At 51.4% G+C, this 17,496-nt stretch overlaps 5 protein-coding genes across 5 annotated transcripts; 3 read left to right on the plus strand and 2 right to left on the minus strand.

The window, feature by feature from the left end:
- Nucleotides 1-4,255: 4,255 nt before the first annotated feature.
- CTRU02_210585 (chlorogenic acid esterase precursor) lies at nucleotides 4,256-5,900 on the minus strand (the record flags this gene model as incomplete). Its single annotated transcript, XM_036731024.1, has 3 exons — nucleotides 4,256-4,613; nucleotides 4,669-4,799; nucleotides 4,854-5,900. 3 exons carry the CDS (start codon nucleotides 5,898-5,900, stop codon nucleotides 4,256-4,258), a joined length of 1,536 nt encoding a protein of 511 aa, XP_036577319.1.
- A 3,355-nt stretch (nucleotides 5,901-9,255) lies between these two features.
- Nucleotides 9,256-12,833, plus strand: CTRU02_210586 (conserved leucine-rich repeat protein; the record flags this gene model as incomplete). The annotated part of the gene is made up of 2 exons (XM_036731025.1): nucleotides 9,256-11,109; nucleotides 11,163-12,833. 2 exons carry the CDS (start codon nucleotides 9,256-9,258, stop codon nucleotides 12,831-12,833), a joined length of 3,525 nt encoding a protein of 1,174 aa, XP_036577320.1.
- Nucleotides 12,834-13,305: 472 nt separating this feature from the next.
- Nucleotides 13,306-14,112, plus strand: CTRU02_210587 (uncharacterized protein; the record flags this gene model as incomplete). The annotated part of the gene is made up of 1 exon (XM_036731026.1): nucleotides 13,306-14,112. One exon carries the CDS (start codon nucleotides 13,306-13,308, stop codon nucleotides 14,110-14,112), a length of 807 nt encoding a protein of 268 aa, XP_036577321.1.
- Nucleotides 14,113-14,637: 525 nt separating this feature from the next.
- Nucleotides 14,638-15,996, plus strand: CTRU02_210588 (mnng and nitrosoguanidine resistance protein; the record flags this gene model as incomplete). Its single annotated transcript, XM_036731027.1, has 1 exon — nucleotides 14,638-15,996. The coding sequence occupies one exon, from the start codon at nucleotides 14,638-14,640 to the stop codon at nucleotides 15,994-15,996; it is 1,359 nt and encodes a 452-aa protein (XP_036577322.1).
- Nucleotides 15,997-16,180: 184 nt separating this feature from the next.
- Nucleotides 16,181-17,385, minus strand: CTRU02_210589 (daunorubicin c-13 ketoreductase; the record flags this gene model as incomplete). The annotated part of the gene is made up of 4 exons (XM_036731028.1): nucleotides 16,181-16,820; nucleotides 16,869-16,941; nucleotides 17,001-17,233; nucleotides 17,312-17,385. 4 exons carry the CDS (start codon nucleotides 17,383-17,385, stop codon nucleotides 16,181-16,183), a joined length of 1,020 nt encoding a protein of 339 aa, XP_036577323.1.
- Between the last annotated feature and the right edge of the window lie 111 nt (nucleotides 17,386-17,496).

The following is a 17,496-nucleotide window of genomic DNA, read 5'->3' on the forward strand; positions in this document are numbered from 1 at the left end:
CCGAGGAAGACAAGGAGGAGGTGAAGGCGTCCAACAGCTGGGGTCGTTACTGGGGGAGAGACGGCGGCATAGGGACGACGGACCGTCGATTCTGGGGGGCCTGTGTTCTTAGTTGGACGAGAAAGACAGGCCAACCGTCGAGGCTTGACTTGACTGCGCTGGGCTTGATTGGGGAGAGTTGTCCGATGAGACGAGGGATCAATTGGTGGAACTTCTCCAAAGAGGTGTGAAATTGATGGTTGGGTGGCCCTGGGGGATCGGAAGAGTCGAATTGCCTAGCGCGGCCCAGGTTGGTCTAGCCCATCCGCATTGGGGACTAGCGCGACCTAAGCGAGCTTTGGGGGGTGATGTGGGGTAAGTCTGGGGATTTAGTGGCGTGATGGGCCGCACTGGAGCCTGGGGCCGCTGAGGAGTCGCTGGAGAAGCTCGGCCAGGCCCTGTGGTGAACAGTTTGTGGGTGTGCTGAGTGCTGCTGGAGCTGCCACCATCGCCTGAACGAGTACCATGTTGTGCTGGGGTTTATGGGGGAGATGCGCTGAAGCGTTACCCAATTTAGGTCACACCTTTGCTGGGTTTCCCCAACTTTCTGCCCACCACCACCATCATTTGCTACTTGCATCTGCATCGATATTACCATCCAACAGCTTATAGTGTGATACGGGGTGCAGAAAATGTGTTGGTGTCGGTTCTCCAAATGGTATGAGAAATAACCACAATTTATTTGTGTTCGAACAGGCTGAGGGATTGCAACCAGATGCCTCTTTCAAATGTTAATTTTCAGAGTTGTACAGATAATATTCTCATGTAAATGATGGCTAAGATTCGGCTTAGCTAATAGAAACCAACCGGAGCCATTTCTACCGCTGTGTCCGAGGTCAACTACTCCCTTTACTCCGTACTACGTGAAGTGGGCTCCGATCTCTCCCGGCCGGAACAAGCAAAACGCTAGGGAAGCAAACTTGCATTTCGACCAAGTCAGTCTGGATTGTTTCTTGCTCCAGAGGCCATTCGGCGCGTCCCATGTCTTTGGTTGTCCTGTTCTTGGGTTGCAGGCCTTAAGAAAAGCTTGCCTGCAGTTCACTTCCTCGTTCTTGGCTGCGCCTTGGCCGGAACATCGCCGACTACATTCGGCTTCACATGGCCTTTCAGAGTAACCGCTGGCCTCGTGACAATCAGCAGCCCTTTTTTTGGCCGTCTACATTGCGAGCCAAGACACAATGGCCTAATTTCACCCACCATCTGATGGCCCCAGCAAAGAAGCACCATCTCCCTGCATGAATCTGTATTCGACAGGGAATAGGTCCTGACTTTCGGCTCTACACTTTCATCTTGCCGTCTCCCCCCGCCAGAAAGTGGTTTGTGCGGCCTTTGTACATGTCGATTCTCGTGGTGGAGTTCCGCGCGAATCACCCCCCTGTCTTCTCCAACCAAAGACCCTCCCCTCGGCCAGCCTCGGCCGAACCGGGCCTTGTGCAGAGTCCATTGGCCTATTCGGCTTCTTGGCTGGGCTGCTAGACTTTGCTCCCTAGTAAGCTGACAAGCCTTCGTCCGGTGGGTCAAGAGTCATGAGAATATTGTCATGATGTCTTTTTCGTAGGAGCATAGCGCGGTCAATCATGGAAGCTAAGCCCAAGACTTGTCAGTAGCGTGTCTCGCCTCTGCATCGTCCTCTGTCATGAACCACGGCCCCGGGTCCTGGATGGTATGCCAGAGTTTGCCGGTGTACCGGCCACGACGCGCTAGGGATAATACACAACGCGTTGGCTGTTGGCATGCCAAGTTGTACCGTTGTCGACCGGGGAGGAGCTTCCTTTCGGCCAATGGTTGCCGAGCGGCAACTTGAGACTTCGCCTCAACGCCTTTGTATACATACACTCGCGTGGAGTTGGGTGGTTCCACATGCCTGGCTTTAGGTCACGCGGGTTTCTCCAGGCGAAGGATCATGATGAGGCAAGGGGATCATAGTTCGATGAATTAACTGGACGATGACCCGTGGATCTAATAGCGCCATGGTTCTCGCCCGAGAGAGGAGTTTTACGACAGGGGAATGATTCTTTACGGCCTGGTACTATGATCCATACTCTGTAGGGCTCGTCTATAGGGGAATGGATTTTGTTTCCTAGCACAGACGGAAACCAGGGTCGGCTTCGTAACGTGAAAAGCCTGGGGCAGCTGTAAAAACACGAGGAGGAGGGCTTGGCCACGGGGCCTCATGAAGGCGATTTTGCTCGACCAAACACAGATGTTGCTAGGAAACAATAACTTTGCGTGGTTCGAAGCATGTCCCCCAGAACTTTGAGCACACGTTTTCTTAATTATCCTGTAGATCCCAAAACGGGCGTGCCCAGCATTTTGCAGTATCCAGACTCTCCCACGGGGGGGCTCCCGGTCCAATGATATATCCGATCTACACCTCGCATTCGTTCCATGTCCGCCTGATGTCTGGGCTCTCTGCAAATGTAGGCAAGGAATATCGAGATCTGCAAACAGGTGCGTTAGCTAACTATGGCAGAACTGTCGGTCATGTCAGGCAATAGTTACGTACCGGAGAATATGGCAAAGTCACAAGAGGAGCGTTTACAGATTGTCATTTGTCTAGGATGGAAATGATCCCCACAGCCCCCCAGCACCGTTTTGCTTCTTCTGCTCCGTCTCGTGGACCTTTTCGGTCTGGACCTGGGCCTGCCTCTCCGTGCGGGCTGGACTCGAATGAACCGGCAGTCTCGGCCATGTTCTCGAGTGGGCTCGCCAGCTAATAGGAGCTGTCAACCTCAATGCCACCGCGCAAACGGAACAAGTATGCCGACTGGAGAGACTTCGAACACAGCCCGTGGTTGTGGCGAGCCCGCTCGCTAATGGCAGAGGCAAAGAGCTAATGGCTGTGCGCCGTAATGACAACGCTCCCAAACCCAGTTCGCAGGTTCATCCACCCACTTGATGCCATGTCAATCGATTGCAAGTCCTTCTGACTGTCACCCTAACTATGTCACTCAGCATCTAAGGGTTCCCTTATCTGCCAGAAATGCGCTTATTGAAGGATCTGTAGAGCCCAGCCCGGGATTGGAGTATACCAACACCCAGCAGCAGTTTGAGAATTGTGCTCCGCAGCGCGGCCAGTGCCCATACCACTATCAATTTTCTACTGATAGCCAATTCACGTATTAACATAACGGCTAGAGTTGGATACATCGAAATGGGCACTGATTGAAGACAGCGATGGCTATGACGTTCATTAATCACCAAAGCGGGAATGAGAAATGACAACAGGCGTATAGAACAAAAGCGTGAGCTTGCTACTGTTGACATATAGGGCCATTGGTTCATTGTGATCGAGGCGCAACCTTAAAATAATCAACGTCGTTCAAACTTAGGGATGCTCAATGAGATGCCTTCCTTTTTTCAGGTAGCATTTGTAGAAGGACGCAGTTCCGGTTTTGCTTCGTGATATCAACATTTTGAACCTCATATCCGTGACCAGATTAGTTTGCAAGCTAAACATCTATCACTCCTTACCATGGTTTCGATATCAATGGTCTTCAATTTCCAGGCTGTCTTATGATTGCGCAACGCAAAGTTAGTGTAGCGATGCTTACGAGACAGGAAATGTGACTCTGGCAGAGTGCTTTCTAGCAATTCTAACACACGCCGTTGAACACGAACTGTCTTTATAATTGCATTCAACGATGGGTCGCTCCAGATGACAAGTCGGCTTCAACAATACAGCAAATCATAAAACTAATTTGACTTATTTGATGAATAAATCCAGCTCGGAAGATTCATCTCGAAACCACCAACACAGACCCCCACAGCGACTTCTTCCTACATAACATTCAAGAGAAATAAGAGAGCTTTAAACGTGCTTTATTTTCCAGTGTGAGCGGCTCTGGAATTCAATTGAACAGTACATGTAGGAAGCTATCTTGATTCTCAAAATACCAATGTCAGTCTATCAGTGACTTTGACCCAAACGTTCAACACAAACATTGCAGCTTTAACCGAAAACAGATGATTGTCTCTTTTCTGAAGGTTGAAGTGGATAGACACCTTTTGCAGCAATATCCTTTACATGAACGACACACTAACAGTCCTGTAGCAAACTAAGACGGGAAAGCATACCTCTTTCCTCAAGCGATTTTCATATCAAAATCATACAGAAACTAAAGTCGATGTTGTCACGGCAGACATTGAAAGTCAAATCACATTACAATATTGCTTCAATAACGATTTTAATCCTCTATCTTTAGCTAGTTACGGCCTACAAAAGCCCCAAATCGGCACAACCTTGCTCAATAGAAGACAACGTACGCTGGCCAATAGTGACGTTGTTCTCGCCGTAGGTACGCACCTCGCGGCTCTCGGCGGTGTACACAGGCCAGTTGACGGCGTCGAGACCAGCAGTAGAGTCCTTGATAAAGGCAACCAGGGCGTCCTCCATAGCGTGACTGAGCTCGTACTCGAAGGGAGTCGAGTTACCGCGGAAATCGGCATGAGTGCCGAAGATCATGGGGAGCTCACTTCCGTGGTAGGCACCCATCCAAGGGCGGGGAGAAGTGTTGCTGAAGACCGCATTGTAGAAGAAGCGGTAGGTGGTTCTTCCAGCAGCCAGACGTTCGCTAGAAGTTTGTCAGTCTGTGTCTGCAGGTAATTTTACCAGATGGGAGGTCTTACTTGGTCGTCTTGGTGGCAGGGCACCAGAAAAACTGGTAGGAAAGGCTGTCGGCGACAGATTGGTCAGGGCCGTTGACGTCGTAGGGAGCGAGGAAAAGACCCTCGTCGTGGTTGAAGCCGATGATGGCAGGCTATACCAAGTCAGCAACACATACACATGTAAATGGCCTCTAACGCCAACTTACCAAATCAGAGAACTCGCCAAGGGCCGCCTTCTCGGTATAGTTGGCAAAGACAACCTTGTTGTCAATGACAGGGGAGAACCCGATGCTGGGGGTCACACCGGAATCCTTGTAGTCAGCCACAAACCGCTCAAGCTTCTCAGCAGGAACCTTGCGCATGCAGGCAAGTTCGGCCTTGGCGTCCGTCTGGTTACCGCAGCCAAGCTGCTGAGCCACAAAGGTGAAGTTGGACTGGATCACGTCGGGGTTCATCAGCTGGTTCAGGTGCGCGGTGCCAGAGTCCATGACCAGGCCGCGGACAATAGGGTCCTCGGCGTAAGCGAAGCTGTAGTAGTCTACGGCGATCGAGCCGGCCGAGTGGCCCCAGAGCGTCATCCGCGCCGGGTCGCCGCCGAACTTGGCGACGTTGTCGCGGACCCACTCGACGGCAAAGCGCTGATCCAACAAGCCCAAGTTCTGCTCCGCCAATGCGGGGGAGTTGGGGAACCCGAAGAGCTTCATGCGGTAGTTGAACGTGACGAAGATGTGCTCTTGCGAGCGTTGGATCCACTTCTGCGGCATCTGGTACGGCACATCCGTGCCGCCTGTCTCGAAACCTCCGCCGTAGAACCAGATGATCACGGGGAGACCGCCCTCGGTCTCGCTGCCGGAGACGGGAACGGCGTCAGCGGGAGCCCAGACGCTGGCTGTCAGACAGTCCTCGTCCATGCCGGCATCGCCAATCATGAACTCGGGGACGTCGACACGCTGGATTGCCGGGTGGATAGAGATGTACTGCCAGCATGACGGAGGCAGCGACGTAGCGTTGAGGACTGTGCCGTTCGCAAAGGGGCTGCTGGACTGAGGGACAACGTAGGGCTGGGGCGGCTCCCAACGCAGGTCGTCGAGGGGCGGCGCGGCGTAGGGGATGCCCAGGAACTCGGCGACGTTAGAGGCGTCCGGAGCGATGCGGCCCTGTACGGTGAGGCCGTTGTCGAGTTGCACGCTGGGGCCTGCGCTGGCGGATGCGAGGAGGCCGGCAAAAGTCGCCAAGAACTTGGTGTTGCACATCGTGAAGACTGGCTCTTGCTTGACAGCTGGAGTTGACGAGAGACTACGGTCTTGGCTTGCGTGCACGGCGGACGTGAGGGAGGCTATATCTCGAGAGAGGCTCCGGATGTCGGGGGGCATACTTTGGATTCTCGATGCCGGCATCCCCTGAATGGAATCCATCAAATGGAACCATGCTCCACCAATATCGCGACTCTGCGGTACCCGAATGGGAAATCGTGAAGTTGCACGGATCGCTTCATCGGAAATTGCTGAGCAGAACCCCACATTCTTCATTGTTGATGTCGGTAGTTCTCCAGTCGTTAAACGGGCGTCATTGGGCGGTAGATGGGTTGTGTTACCCTCTTATGGATATCGGACGAGTCAAACCCCTGGCGATCCTCCACCGAAGACCTACCGATCAGCAGTAGGATGCCGTGAAATGGCCTCACTTCGGATGTAAGCATTGGTAAAGAATATAGAATCCACATTGGCCTTGACTGCTGCGCGTCAGCGGTATGTCAGCGGATACGAAAGCCAACATGGAATTCCGTGGAGGTCGTATTTCTCGAGTCACCTCATTGGTGATGATGAGTGGGTTGAAGTCGACTGTCCTGAACCGTCAAGTAGGTTGCCTCGACATATGTGAATGCTATAAGACGGCTCAGAAAACCTCAACAGCATCAAAGTTTGTGTTTCTGATAAAGGAAACTACAGGCGCTCTTGACTTGGTGAGCTAGGTATTCAATTCATCTGTGCGATTTCAAACATGAATTACTGAGACTCCCAATTTACAACAATGCAGCTATGGTAAGATTACAGAACAGTTGATAATTGACAGTTTATTGGAACAATAAAAGACGTTGAAAGTTCCACCCAAATCATTGTTGCCGTCATATTTGAGAAAGGGGCCATGGCAAATTAATACCTTCTCGCACCCCAAACAACAGTTTGCTTGTAACATCAATATTGTAAGTCTCTCAGTTAGTGATTGCTGTACTTACAATGCTTCAAAATTGCTAGATGTGGTATATAGAGCGTTGTTGCATTCTAGTTGCACTTGTCTCTGGGATGCCGTTTCTCACACAATGCAATTAAAACTCCAGCATAGCATGCTATTAGTCGTTTTCTCACCGCAGGATCTCGGCCGATCTGCCTCAGTCGCTCTCATAGTCTACTTCAAGGCTTAGCTATTAAATGGAAGATAAAGTTAGTTGTTCCAAAGTGCGACGAATTCAACGAGATGGGATGACGTGTAGCTAGAGAAGCTCTCAGAATTGAAATGAATGGGCAAGCCCGGCTCCGCACACAGGCCAAAACAGGAGCTCCAGGATATGATACAGATATTTGGGACACAGATACAACGTTGGTTACGAAGACATAATTGACGGTGATATTTGGCAACGGTGATAACACGGCGACAGCGATGACGACAATACAGGCCGAGTAAAAGAGTCTCACGCAGCTCCCACACCAGGGCTAAGTAAACATCTCTGTTTTTTTATGTTTCAATTTACTTTCGTCTTTACCGTTATTTCTACAAACATAAAGATTGTTAGATTGGCCAACCATCTTGCTCAGTCGGAAACCCAGAAGCTCGGATAAACTGCAGTCTCCTTCGCCCTCCCTTAACCTTAGGACGCTCAATCGATTGTTTCAACAAAGGCACTAGAGCAAGAGCGACGCCGATGTTAAGAGAGATAGAGAATAGGATATTGCAAGGGAAGAAGATTGAACATGGGAGGTTGAATGCAATGTTCAAAGGCTAACTTTTTCCTTGTTTGAGGTCGACTTTACCACGGCTACTGCTGCCGGAGGAAAGTGGCTATCCCCCGAACTTGATGTACTGCGGCAATTGAGGGGCAAGTTGCATGATCTTTATCGGCAAGGGTTCAGTATGCGGGTGACAAAGGTTGACGGGCCAAAAACAATGCTGCGAATGGGCTGACCAGGTGTCTCGGGAGACAGATATGGGACCAAAAACCTTGGCACTTCTGGGACGGGATGATGGCTCTCATCCGAAGTGCCCTGAGCCTCAAGTTCCTGGTCTGCTTGGTTCAGGGACGCCCCTGCTTTATAGATTTGCCTGGGGTAATTTACCAGCTACTGGTGATCAAAATATGTTGAAACGCTTCGTCTAACAATCAACTCGATTCAAGCCCAGTTTACTAACGAAGCGGTTAAATGCAGATTTATCCTTTTTTTTGCCATGATTGCTTTGTTACATTTTCACAACGCCGAGACGAAGACTGCAACATATCGATAGGGTAAATGGCTTAAAAAAAAAAAAAAAAGGAAGGAGGGAAAAGAAGGGGGACTAAAGGGTATAATTCCAAGAGAACATTCCCCTGTTTGTTCGGATCCTGTTCAGACTCATGAATCGCCAGTGTTAAAAAGGGTGGAAAACAAACGAACGAAATGGGCATTCTTCGGCTTGCATTCATGTCACGGCCCGAGGCCAGCTGCCTCTTTTCGGCATTATTGAATCTTTCATAAATAATACCAACTGGAAACGGAAAGTGCCACTTTCTACTAAATCTGGCTCGTCCCTGTCTACTTTTTTTGCTTTGCAGCATCGCCCCTTCTCTGCAAACACGAAACCAAGACATATGCAGGAACGATAACTGGCTGTTGGCGCTAGGATGAAGGTGTGCTAAGCTGCTTCAGGCGATGTCAACCAATCAATCATCTTAGCACGTGACTGGCAAGAACGGGTGGGACAACAGCCGAATACCTTATTGGCTCACTGATTTAGGTAGACACAGTACGTACCTTCAATGCTTCCCAATCGTTACCTGGCAGTTGGGCCGGGAAATTAGTCAAATTCGCCTACCCATGCCATTCCTCCACTTTACCTCTGCCGCCCACTGTCTGTTCTCGGCCACCCCCCCGGAAAGGACAAAGGGTCCCATGAATCCTCCCGATTGCCCTATTCCTGGGGGAGAAGGGGCAAAAAAAAAGAAGAAGAGCATATTTGGTGAGTTTGCCATTGTTCTCATATCTCACTGTAGCCTTCAAACGTAGCCAGAGCTGACTACCTTTCGTGTAGCCAGCCACAGCTCTCCTCTCGACCGGACGAGAGCCATTCCCACACTACAGCTCAATAGCCTTGTGTTGTCGGCGGAGACGGAACGACGCGATATATTACTATTACATCACTCTGATTACTTTTGCTAGCTCCCGTCCCAACTCGACTGGAGCAAACAAAACGCCTCCCGCTGCTTCCAGCGAACACGCTAAGACTCCCGTCAGAATCCGTGCGCCCATTATTATCAATATTATACATGACCCCATCCTCCGTACCCTCGACCCGCGATCGATTCAATACCTATTCCTCTGAATGCTCTCGAAGCAGTAGAGAACACTCGCTACCATAATGGACGAGAAGCAGGCCCCCGGCAGGACTAGCGGAATTCCTCGACTCTCCCGTCTCCCCGTTCCTAGGTCTGCTGCTCCTGCCCCTAAGCCAGCTCCTGCTGTTCGACCTTCTCCCTCTCGTGAAGGTCTAAACTCGGGAGGACTTCGGAATCCCCGTCTTCGACCAGCTGCCTCTCGAGACCAATTGGCACCAGCTCCTGCCCTTAAGAAACCTGAGCCTCGGCCGACTCCGAAACCGAGACGAGAGATACCTCCCCCAGCAACGAGGAAACCAGAAACCAGACCTTCCGCTGGCACTTTGAAGACTGCACGAAGCGTGCCGCGGCTTAATGCCAACGAACCCGCTTTCCACAACCCTCCGACGCCCCCAGAAGACACGGAAGATATCATCATTCCACGATCCGCGAGCCTGACACAAGTTCCCAGCGAATCGCTTTCTGCTGCTCCCGCCTCGGGCCCAACCCCGGACGTGCCCTTGTTGCCTGAAGATACGAGCCCTCCTGCAAGCAACGATGTCGACAACGAGTATCAGAACTTTGGAACTCCGAAACAAAAGTTCAAGCCTCGACCGTCACTCGCCGAGCGAACGATCGAAACGCTGTCCCAGCTGCCTTCATCACCCGCCCTCAATAAGAAACCGTCATCCTTCTTCGAATCCGATGGTGTGACACGTCCTCGTTCGCGCGCTGCCAGTGGCACCTCGAGGCCCGGTTCAAGCTACACTTCCGACGGTTCTATGCGCCCACCCTCACGCCATAGTAGACCAGGTTCAAGCTCCGGTCCTGAAGAAAACCCGTTCGCAGCTGCTCGAGGCCCGGCAACTGCTTTCAGGCCGCTGGGAGCTGTCGAAGGCACGCCAACCAGGCGAGTGTCTGGCGTGAGGTCTCTTAAAGCACCGACTGTTAGAGCCACACCGCAGACCTCTCCGTCAGGGCGGCCTGCCTCGGGAATCCCCGTTCACCAGAGCCCCAGCCCGACAAGATCAACCGCCAATATCCCAACCCCCAAGGCTGGACTCAACACGACGCCCGCTCGTCAATTGAAGCCCCGAACATCGGTCAATGGTCTTTTCAAGAAACCGTCTCTACCTACGCTGAACCAAACCACGCCAGCATTCGTTTCTTCCCCCCCTCAAAAGCCTACGCCAAAGTTGAAGGCCGCTAAGTCTTACGGCACCCTTCGCAAGCCCACTCCCACAAAAGCAAACCTTCCTGCTCCTGCCGAACCAGCGGAGCCTAATGAGTTCCGGAAAGCTTCTGCCGCATTACGAGACCAGATCGCTAAAGCCAGGGCAGCCAAGCGCGCTGCAGATCGCCAAGCAGCAGAGGCTACAGAATCCGCACCACCCCCTCCTCCCGAAACGGAAGCAGTGGCTCCTAGGACGCAGTTGGAGCCTCCTATTGTTCCGGCGGATGAGGGCTTCGACTTTGGCATTGGAGTTGCCCTCTCACAAGACCCTTTCAATACCAAGAGGACGGAGAATGCAACAATTAAGATTATCCACCAACGTCTCGGAGCTGCTCGCAGTACCGGAAGACTTAATATTGCAGCAATGGGCTTGAAGGAGATTCCGAAAGACGTTTTGGAGATGTATGACATGGAGTCCCTTGGCACGTACGACGGCTCATGGGCTGAGAGTGTCGACTTGACAAGATTTGTGGCTGCTGATAACGAATTGGAAACCATTGATGACTCTATTTTCCCGGATGTCGCACCAGAGCAAATGGCTGAAGATGAGGATTCCAATGGCAATATTTTTGGTGGTCTCGAGGCCATGGACCTGCACGGCAATCTTCTGATTTCTTTGCCGATGGGTTTGAGGCAACTTCGCCTGCTTACATCCTTGAACTTGGTAAGTTAGCTTATATCCCCCTCATTGCAGGCTTCACAATTGACACTTGACAGTCACAAAACCGCTTGGCCAACAACTGCTTGGACGTTATTTCCGAGGTTACTGCTCTCCGCGACCTGAAGTTGGCAAATAATCTTTTGTACGGTCCCTTGGACCCCAGCTTTGCCAAGCTTGAGAACCTTGAGATCTTCGACCTTCACGGCAATAACGTGACATCTCTGCCGGAAAGCATTGAGAACCTCACCAGGTTGAGAATTCTGAACTTGAGTGAAAACAGTTTTGAGTCTCTCCCCTTTGCCAACCTCTCGAAACTGCCCCTCACGGAGTTACTCGCCCAGAAGAACAAACTATCCGGTACCCTCATCAAGGATGAGGTGGAGTCCCTCTCGAACCTGCAGATGCTGGATCTATCCTCCAACCAGCTGGCCTATCTTGTTGCTTCGGGCTCGACTATCGGCCTACCTTCAGTCCACCAACTGGTCTTGTCGATGAACCGCCTCAAGGAACTGCCCGATGTCACCTCCTGGACAAGCCTTCTTACACTGACCGCGAATGAGAACGCTATTCCTGAGTTCCCCAACGGCTTCACTAGTCTCGAAAAGCTCAGGCACGTCGATTTCTCCGCCAACGATATTCGTGTCGTTCCCCCGGAAATCAGCAAGATGGATAACCTGAACATGATTCGCTTGAGCGGCAATCCACTACGCGACAAGAAGTTCGTCTCTGCCACCACAGAGGAGTTGAAGGATATCTTGGCTGCAAGGCTTGAGCCGCCCTCAACGTTCCAAGATTCGATCCCTGAGTCTACCACTGCTGCGCCCGATGTGGCTGATCTGGACGAGATAGCCGACGGTTTTGGCAAGCTAACCATTAAGGATGCACCTGCCGCACCTAATGAGAAGGAAACTCGTGACAACCAGTCGGACGCGGATGATTTTGCTACTCCTCCTACCTCGTCTCCTACATCACCTGCACGCTCTCGTTCGGAAACACTTGCCAAGGAAACTTGGCCTGTGAAACAAGGCGGTGTTCTGGATCGCTCCAACACGCAGTCATCCTCGCTCCACCCGGTTGTCTGCTCGAGAGTTGCCGCGGACAACCAAGTCCGAGAGGTTCAGCTTCATCATAACCTGTTTACTTGTTTCCCCAACTCGTTGTCTTTCTTCGCTGAGACCCTTGCTGCCCTCTCCCTCGCACACAACCAACTTGTTGGCGAGACATATCTCACAGAGGAGCTCGAGCTGCCAGCGTTGCGCGAGTTGAACCTGGTTAGCAACCACATTACCAGCCTCACCCCATTGACTTCGCATTTGCACGCCCCTCAGCTCGAGAAGATGGACGTTTCTCTTAATCGCATCACTGCGTTACCCCCTGATTTGCGCACCGTTTTTCCTCGCCTGGTTGTCCTCCTGGTCGCAAACAATCACCTCATCGAGCTTGACCCAGACAGCATCAAGGGTTTGGAAATTGTCGACTGCGGTAACAATGACATCGCGCACTTGAACCCTCGGATCGGCCTGCTGGGTGGCGTTGGTGGGCTTAAGCGTCTGGAAGTCTCTGGTAACCGTTTCAGAGTACCTAGGTATAGCGTTCTTGAGCGTGGTACAGAAGCAACTCTGCGATGGCTTAGGGGAAGAGTGCCAGTAGCGGAGATGGCATCATGGAAGGAGAGTCACGGCGAAGACGGCAACAGCTCTGATACCAGCTTGGCCGATGTTGATTAGGAGGATGTGTTCGAATGGGGTTAAGGATACCTTGCTTTCGAGACTTGGGGCCTTTTTATTCTGCTTCTTGTACATGCTTTTTTCTCACCACTCGTGGCGCGACGAGATATCATTTTGTACTTTGAGCCATTATCGGAGTTGAGGGGCTTTTTATCAGTCGCCCGATATCCTGTACTATTACTGTATACTGTACCACTAATATTGAGAAGAGGAACGGCCTCTAGCTTTTCTATTTGATCGTTTGTTGAGTTAGAATTAAGTTTCTAGGACAATTGGTAGCGTACACGATGCTATGGATGGCTGGGAGGCTAGAGCCATGGGCCTCGAATTCATCTCCGAAAGATGCTTTCTCAACGAGCCATTAGTATATCATGCTGCAGTAACGCCATCTTCCATTCCCCATCATCGAAATTACCCATCTTCTACAGACTGTACGACTTGTATTCAACTAATCCATCGGCGAATCAACGCAATGACTTCCTCCGATGTTATTCTCCTTTTCTACAAGGACTACTACGCCATGCTGCAAAGCCAGGCAAATCTGAACCACCCTGAAACTGATCCTCATCGGCAAAGGCCCCAGACGCCTGTGAGCAACCTTATTCGCCGCCAACCATGCCAACAACGCGCCCCAGCAGTCTTTCTCACGATGTTCTTCACAACAATCATTTTCCAAATACTGGTGCTGCGCATCGCGGTCAACGGAGGCGAGCCGATATCCTTCACATTGCAGGCGGCGGCATGGATTTACGTGTCGGACGGCATCATCCTCTTCTTTGGCTACTTTATCGATTGCCGGTTTGCATTCGACCGCTTCATCGACGCTGCTATTGCTGGTCTGGGATGCGCTTCCTGGATCGACTTCCCTTCCGACAGCACGTCGACGGATGACCACCAGGCTGAACCGGCGTGGATCGTCTCCGTGCGGGCTGTTGTTGACGCTGAAATCGCGGCTATGGTGGTTGTTTTCTGGCCGCTGGCGTTCAGCTGGTTGGTCGCGCTGTGGATTAATGACGGGGTCGTTTGTTACGATGTCGAGGAGGAAGAGGACCTGGAGGACCGGGAGGATTCTGACACGGAGAAACGGGGGTGGTGTAATGAGTTGACACCTTTGATTTCTAGAGAGGAGGTAAGGGTTGCGGATGATGGGGAGTATGCCGAGATTTGTGTCTTTGAGGGCGAGGATCTGGGGGTTGGTGGTGGACAGGGTGTAGAGGACTACAATCCATCAAGAAACTATAGCAACTTCCGAGACACGCTCATCACAGGTGTTCCGTAGAGGAGTATACGAACTTTTGGAGTATTACTTATCACAGACTTACCTACAGCCACTGTCGATCTTTCCCCCGCCTTGGGCGACTTACTGAGGCTGCCCTACTTTTCCAGCCCTGCAGGGATGCTTCCAGATGCAATACTTACCGCTTAGAGAGAAAACAAACCTACTTTCATCTTCCTGTAGGCAACGACCTCAACCCTTGGCGGCCACCTTGGACTGACAATACGATCGAATCCATTTGCATTGTCAACTTCTATATGTTGCCCTTCATCTTATGTGGTTGCGAAATGGCTGCAGGCTTGACCATCATGCCTTACGTTTGATATTCTACCTCTTCAAAACTAGACAAACTTGTCATAGCGCAAAACTTAAAATTGCCTCGGCCATGTCCGCACCATCTCCGCAACAACTCCACCACCTAGAATCCTAACCCAGGCCTCTTGTAAACCCGTCGACTTAACGCTTGTCTATTCTGGTCCCTTTCTTCTCTGCCCCCTAGCTCTCTCATCACATCTGATCCAGTTTGTCATGGGCCGACGGTCGAAACAAAAATCGTGTTTCCCTTGCGTCGAGGCTAAGAGGCAATGCGATCGTTCGCTCCCCTCTTGTTCTCGCTGCCTGGATAGGGAGATTGAATGCAAATACGCCCCTGTTCGACGTCCCCTGCGTCTTCCGGCACCCGTTGAAGTTTCGAGACCAACTTTAGAGCTCAATAACAGCTGGGATTTAAACCAGTCATGGCCAGGCACGCAGTACAGTGTAGGCGACGCTCTGTTTAGACAACAACTAGATACACTGGACGAAAACTTGTGTATTCCAACCACACTGGAGAGTATCGACGCAGCGATATCTACAATCGACTCGAACAATGCCTCTTCGTCCGCTTGCTCCACAACGCAATCAGGCACTTGCGAAAACGACATAAGGACAAGGCAACTGACCCCCACAACGGAACGATTAAGCTGGTTCCTTATGTCTTCATCGTGGGACGTTGCCCACCAACAGCAGCCTCCGTCATTCATACCTCCTGCTGCCGTCTTCACTAACTTCGTCCGTGGGCTCCAGTCTTGGCTTGTCCGCTTTCTCCGCAAGGGTCACAATCCCTTTATCCACCGGCACTTGTACTTGGAGACAACGATGCCGCGCTGCATCCAAGACGCTTATGCTGCCATTGCGGTCGCGCAGAATGTCAGTTCAGACAATGAGCACGCTGTCGATGCTATCTCTTCAACATACATTCTGGACCTGCTTGCCAGTCACTCCGGAACGGATACATCGTTCTCCTTACTCACGACGAGAGAGCACCTAGCTCGCACCCAAGCCCTCTTGATCCATCTTCTAGTGTCACTCTTCTCATCCTCTATCCCCCGCCGGGCGAAGGCGGAGAGTCTAATAGACGTACTCCGCCTCTGGGCCCGCCAACTTTGGGAGTCTGCTACTTTGGACGCAACCACCTCCGCCATTTACCCGAACACCCTCTCTATGATGGAAGACTGTGGACGAGATGCAAACGAGGCTATTCCCAGCCTATATCGGGCCTTTATTCTCTCTGAATCAGTACGACGAACGTTTCTGCTGACCAGTATTGCGACCGGTGTGTATAGTAGTCTCCAGCAGACTTGGTCTCATGCTTGCCATGGCGATGTTTTCGTTACGCTTCGTGCGGAGTTATGGGACGCACCATCATCAGCTCGATGGGAGGCTGTGGCGCGCAGGCACGATCCGTTGTTTATCCAAAGCCTCCAAGGCCATTCCTTAGTAGAGCGTGGCGTACCTGCTGCTGATGTTGATGAGTTTGCTCGTTTGCTTTTTACCGTCATGTGGGGATTGGAAAAGGTCGAGCGTTGGGTTGTTACTACTGGAGATTCTGTATCGGTGATGTATTGAAGTTATCGTCAAATTGGTGAACTCATGGCGTCTCTCATTTGCCCACTGCGGCAACTTCACCAAAAAGATCGGATAAGGGTTTCAAACCGCTTATAGATTTAAATTCCAAAAACACAATTACAATGTATCCTCTTTGACCAAGTCCAGCTTGAAATGCTGGCTTCAATAATCTGTCTAGCTTCGTTCACCATGGCTGTAGTCCCGGAAGTCTGTCCTTGACTAACTGCTTATTCACCTGAAGCATCATGTTCTGCCACAATCCCTTCACTTGACTCTCATCTGAAGCTGCATGACTAGCTTCTCCAATTTTCCCAACGGGTGTGAGGAGCTTCCCCTTAAAGTGTCCGGGACTTTCCCTGATCTCTCTCGCGACTGCTGCGAAAACGGGATTGGCCGCTCCTTGTTCAGGCGAAAGGAAAGACAATCGAGCAATCGTCCTCACCACCACGTTGTTGATTGCAAACAACCCCTCCGTAGCAACTTCTCCTGGATGCACGGCAAGGGACAAGATCGGTGAACCCTGTTCGTCTAGCTGCCGTTGTAGCTCTTGGGCGAAAATGAAGTTCGCGGCTTTGGACACAGAGTAGCGGACCATGTCAAAGCCGAAGAAGTATTTGACAAAGTAGCGCGATTTCCAGGGATACTCAGGGACAGGGTTACTGAGGAAGCCGGGCGACTCGAAAGGGAACTTGAACCTCCGCGGGAGCATAGCGACTTGAGAACTAGAGCTCAATGTGACGATCCTGACGTCGGCACTGTTGTCCAAGGCAGCGCTCTTCAGCAGCGGCATCAAACGGTTTGTAAAGACAAAAGGCCCAATCAGGCTGAGGTTATTAGTGCATTGTTGGCTTTGAGGAGATCCAGAGACTTACTTGACGGCCATGTGGATTTCCCACCCGCCACCAACAGGTTCGGTGGACCAAGTCGAAGCTGCTGCGTTATTGACTGGATGTGCTAGTCAGGACCAATAACTCCAAATGATGGTGTCCGGGTATCCCACGCACTTAGAATATCTACTTTCTCCTCCTCCCGTTTCAAGCGGTCGGCGGTGGCGGTGATGCTGTCAAGATCTGTGAGATCCATCTTCAGCCAATGCAGTTTTGCCGGATCAATCTCCGGGCTCATCTCCTGGATACGCCTTTGCGTCTGCCACCCTTTTTCTTCTGAGCGTACGGTGAAATACACCTTTGCTCCCTTCGCGGCAAGGAACCTGGCTGTTTCGCGACCAATATCACTGCTGTTGGACGTGTTATCTCAGCCACTGAAAAGAAACCCGGCAACTATTCTTCGTATGGTAGATAATTAATGTACTTACTTGCCACCAGTGACAACAGCAACCTTGCCACTGAGGTTGGGCATGTCTGTTTGAGGATTCCACCCAGTACTCATGGTGTAATGGTGCGACAGTAGTGTTGTGTACAGGAATGGCAACCGACAGCTGTGGCTCGGTATCTTGCAAGCGCTGCCTTGGAAGTGTGTATATGATTTAGTGGATGTAAT

This window comes from Colletotrichum truncatum (genome assembly GCF_014235925.2).
Source record: "Colletotrichum truncatum strain CMES1059 chromosome Unknown Contig_0007, whole genome shotgun sequence".
NCBI lineage: Eukaryota > Fungi > Ascomycota > Sordariomycetes > Glomerellales > Glomerellaceae > Colletotrichum > Colletotrichum truncatum.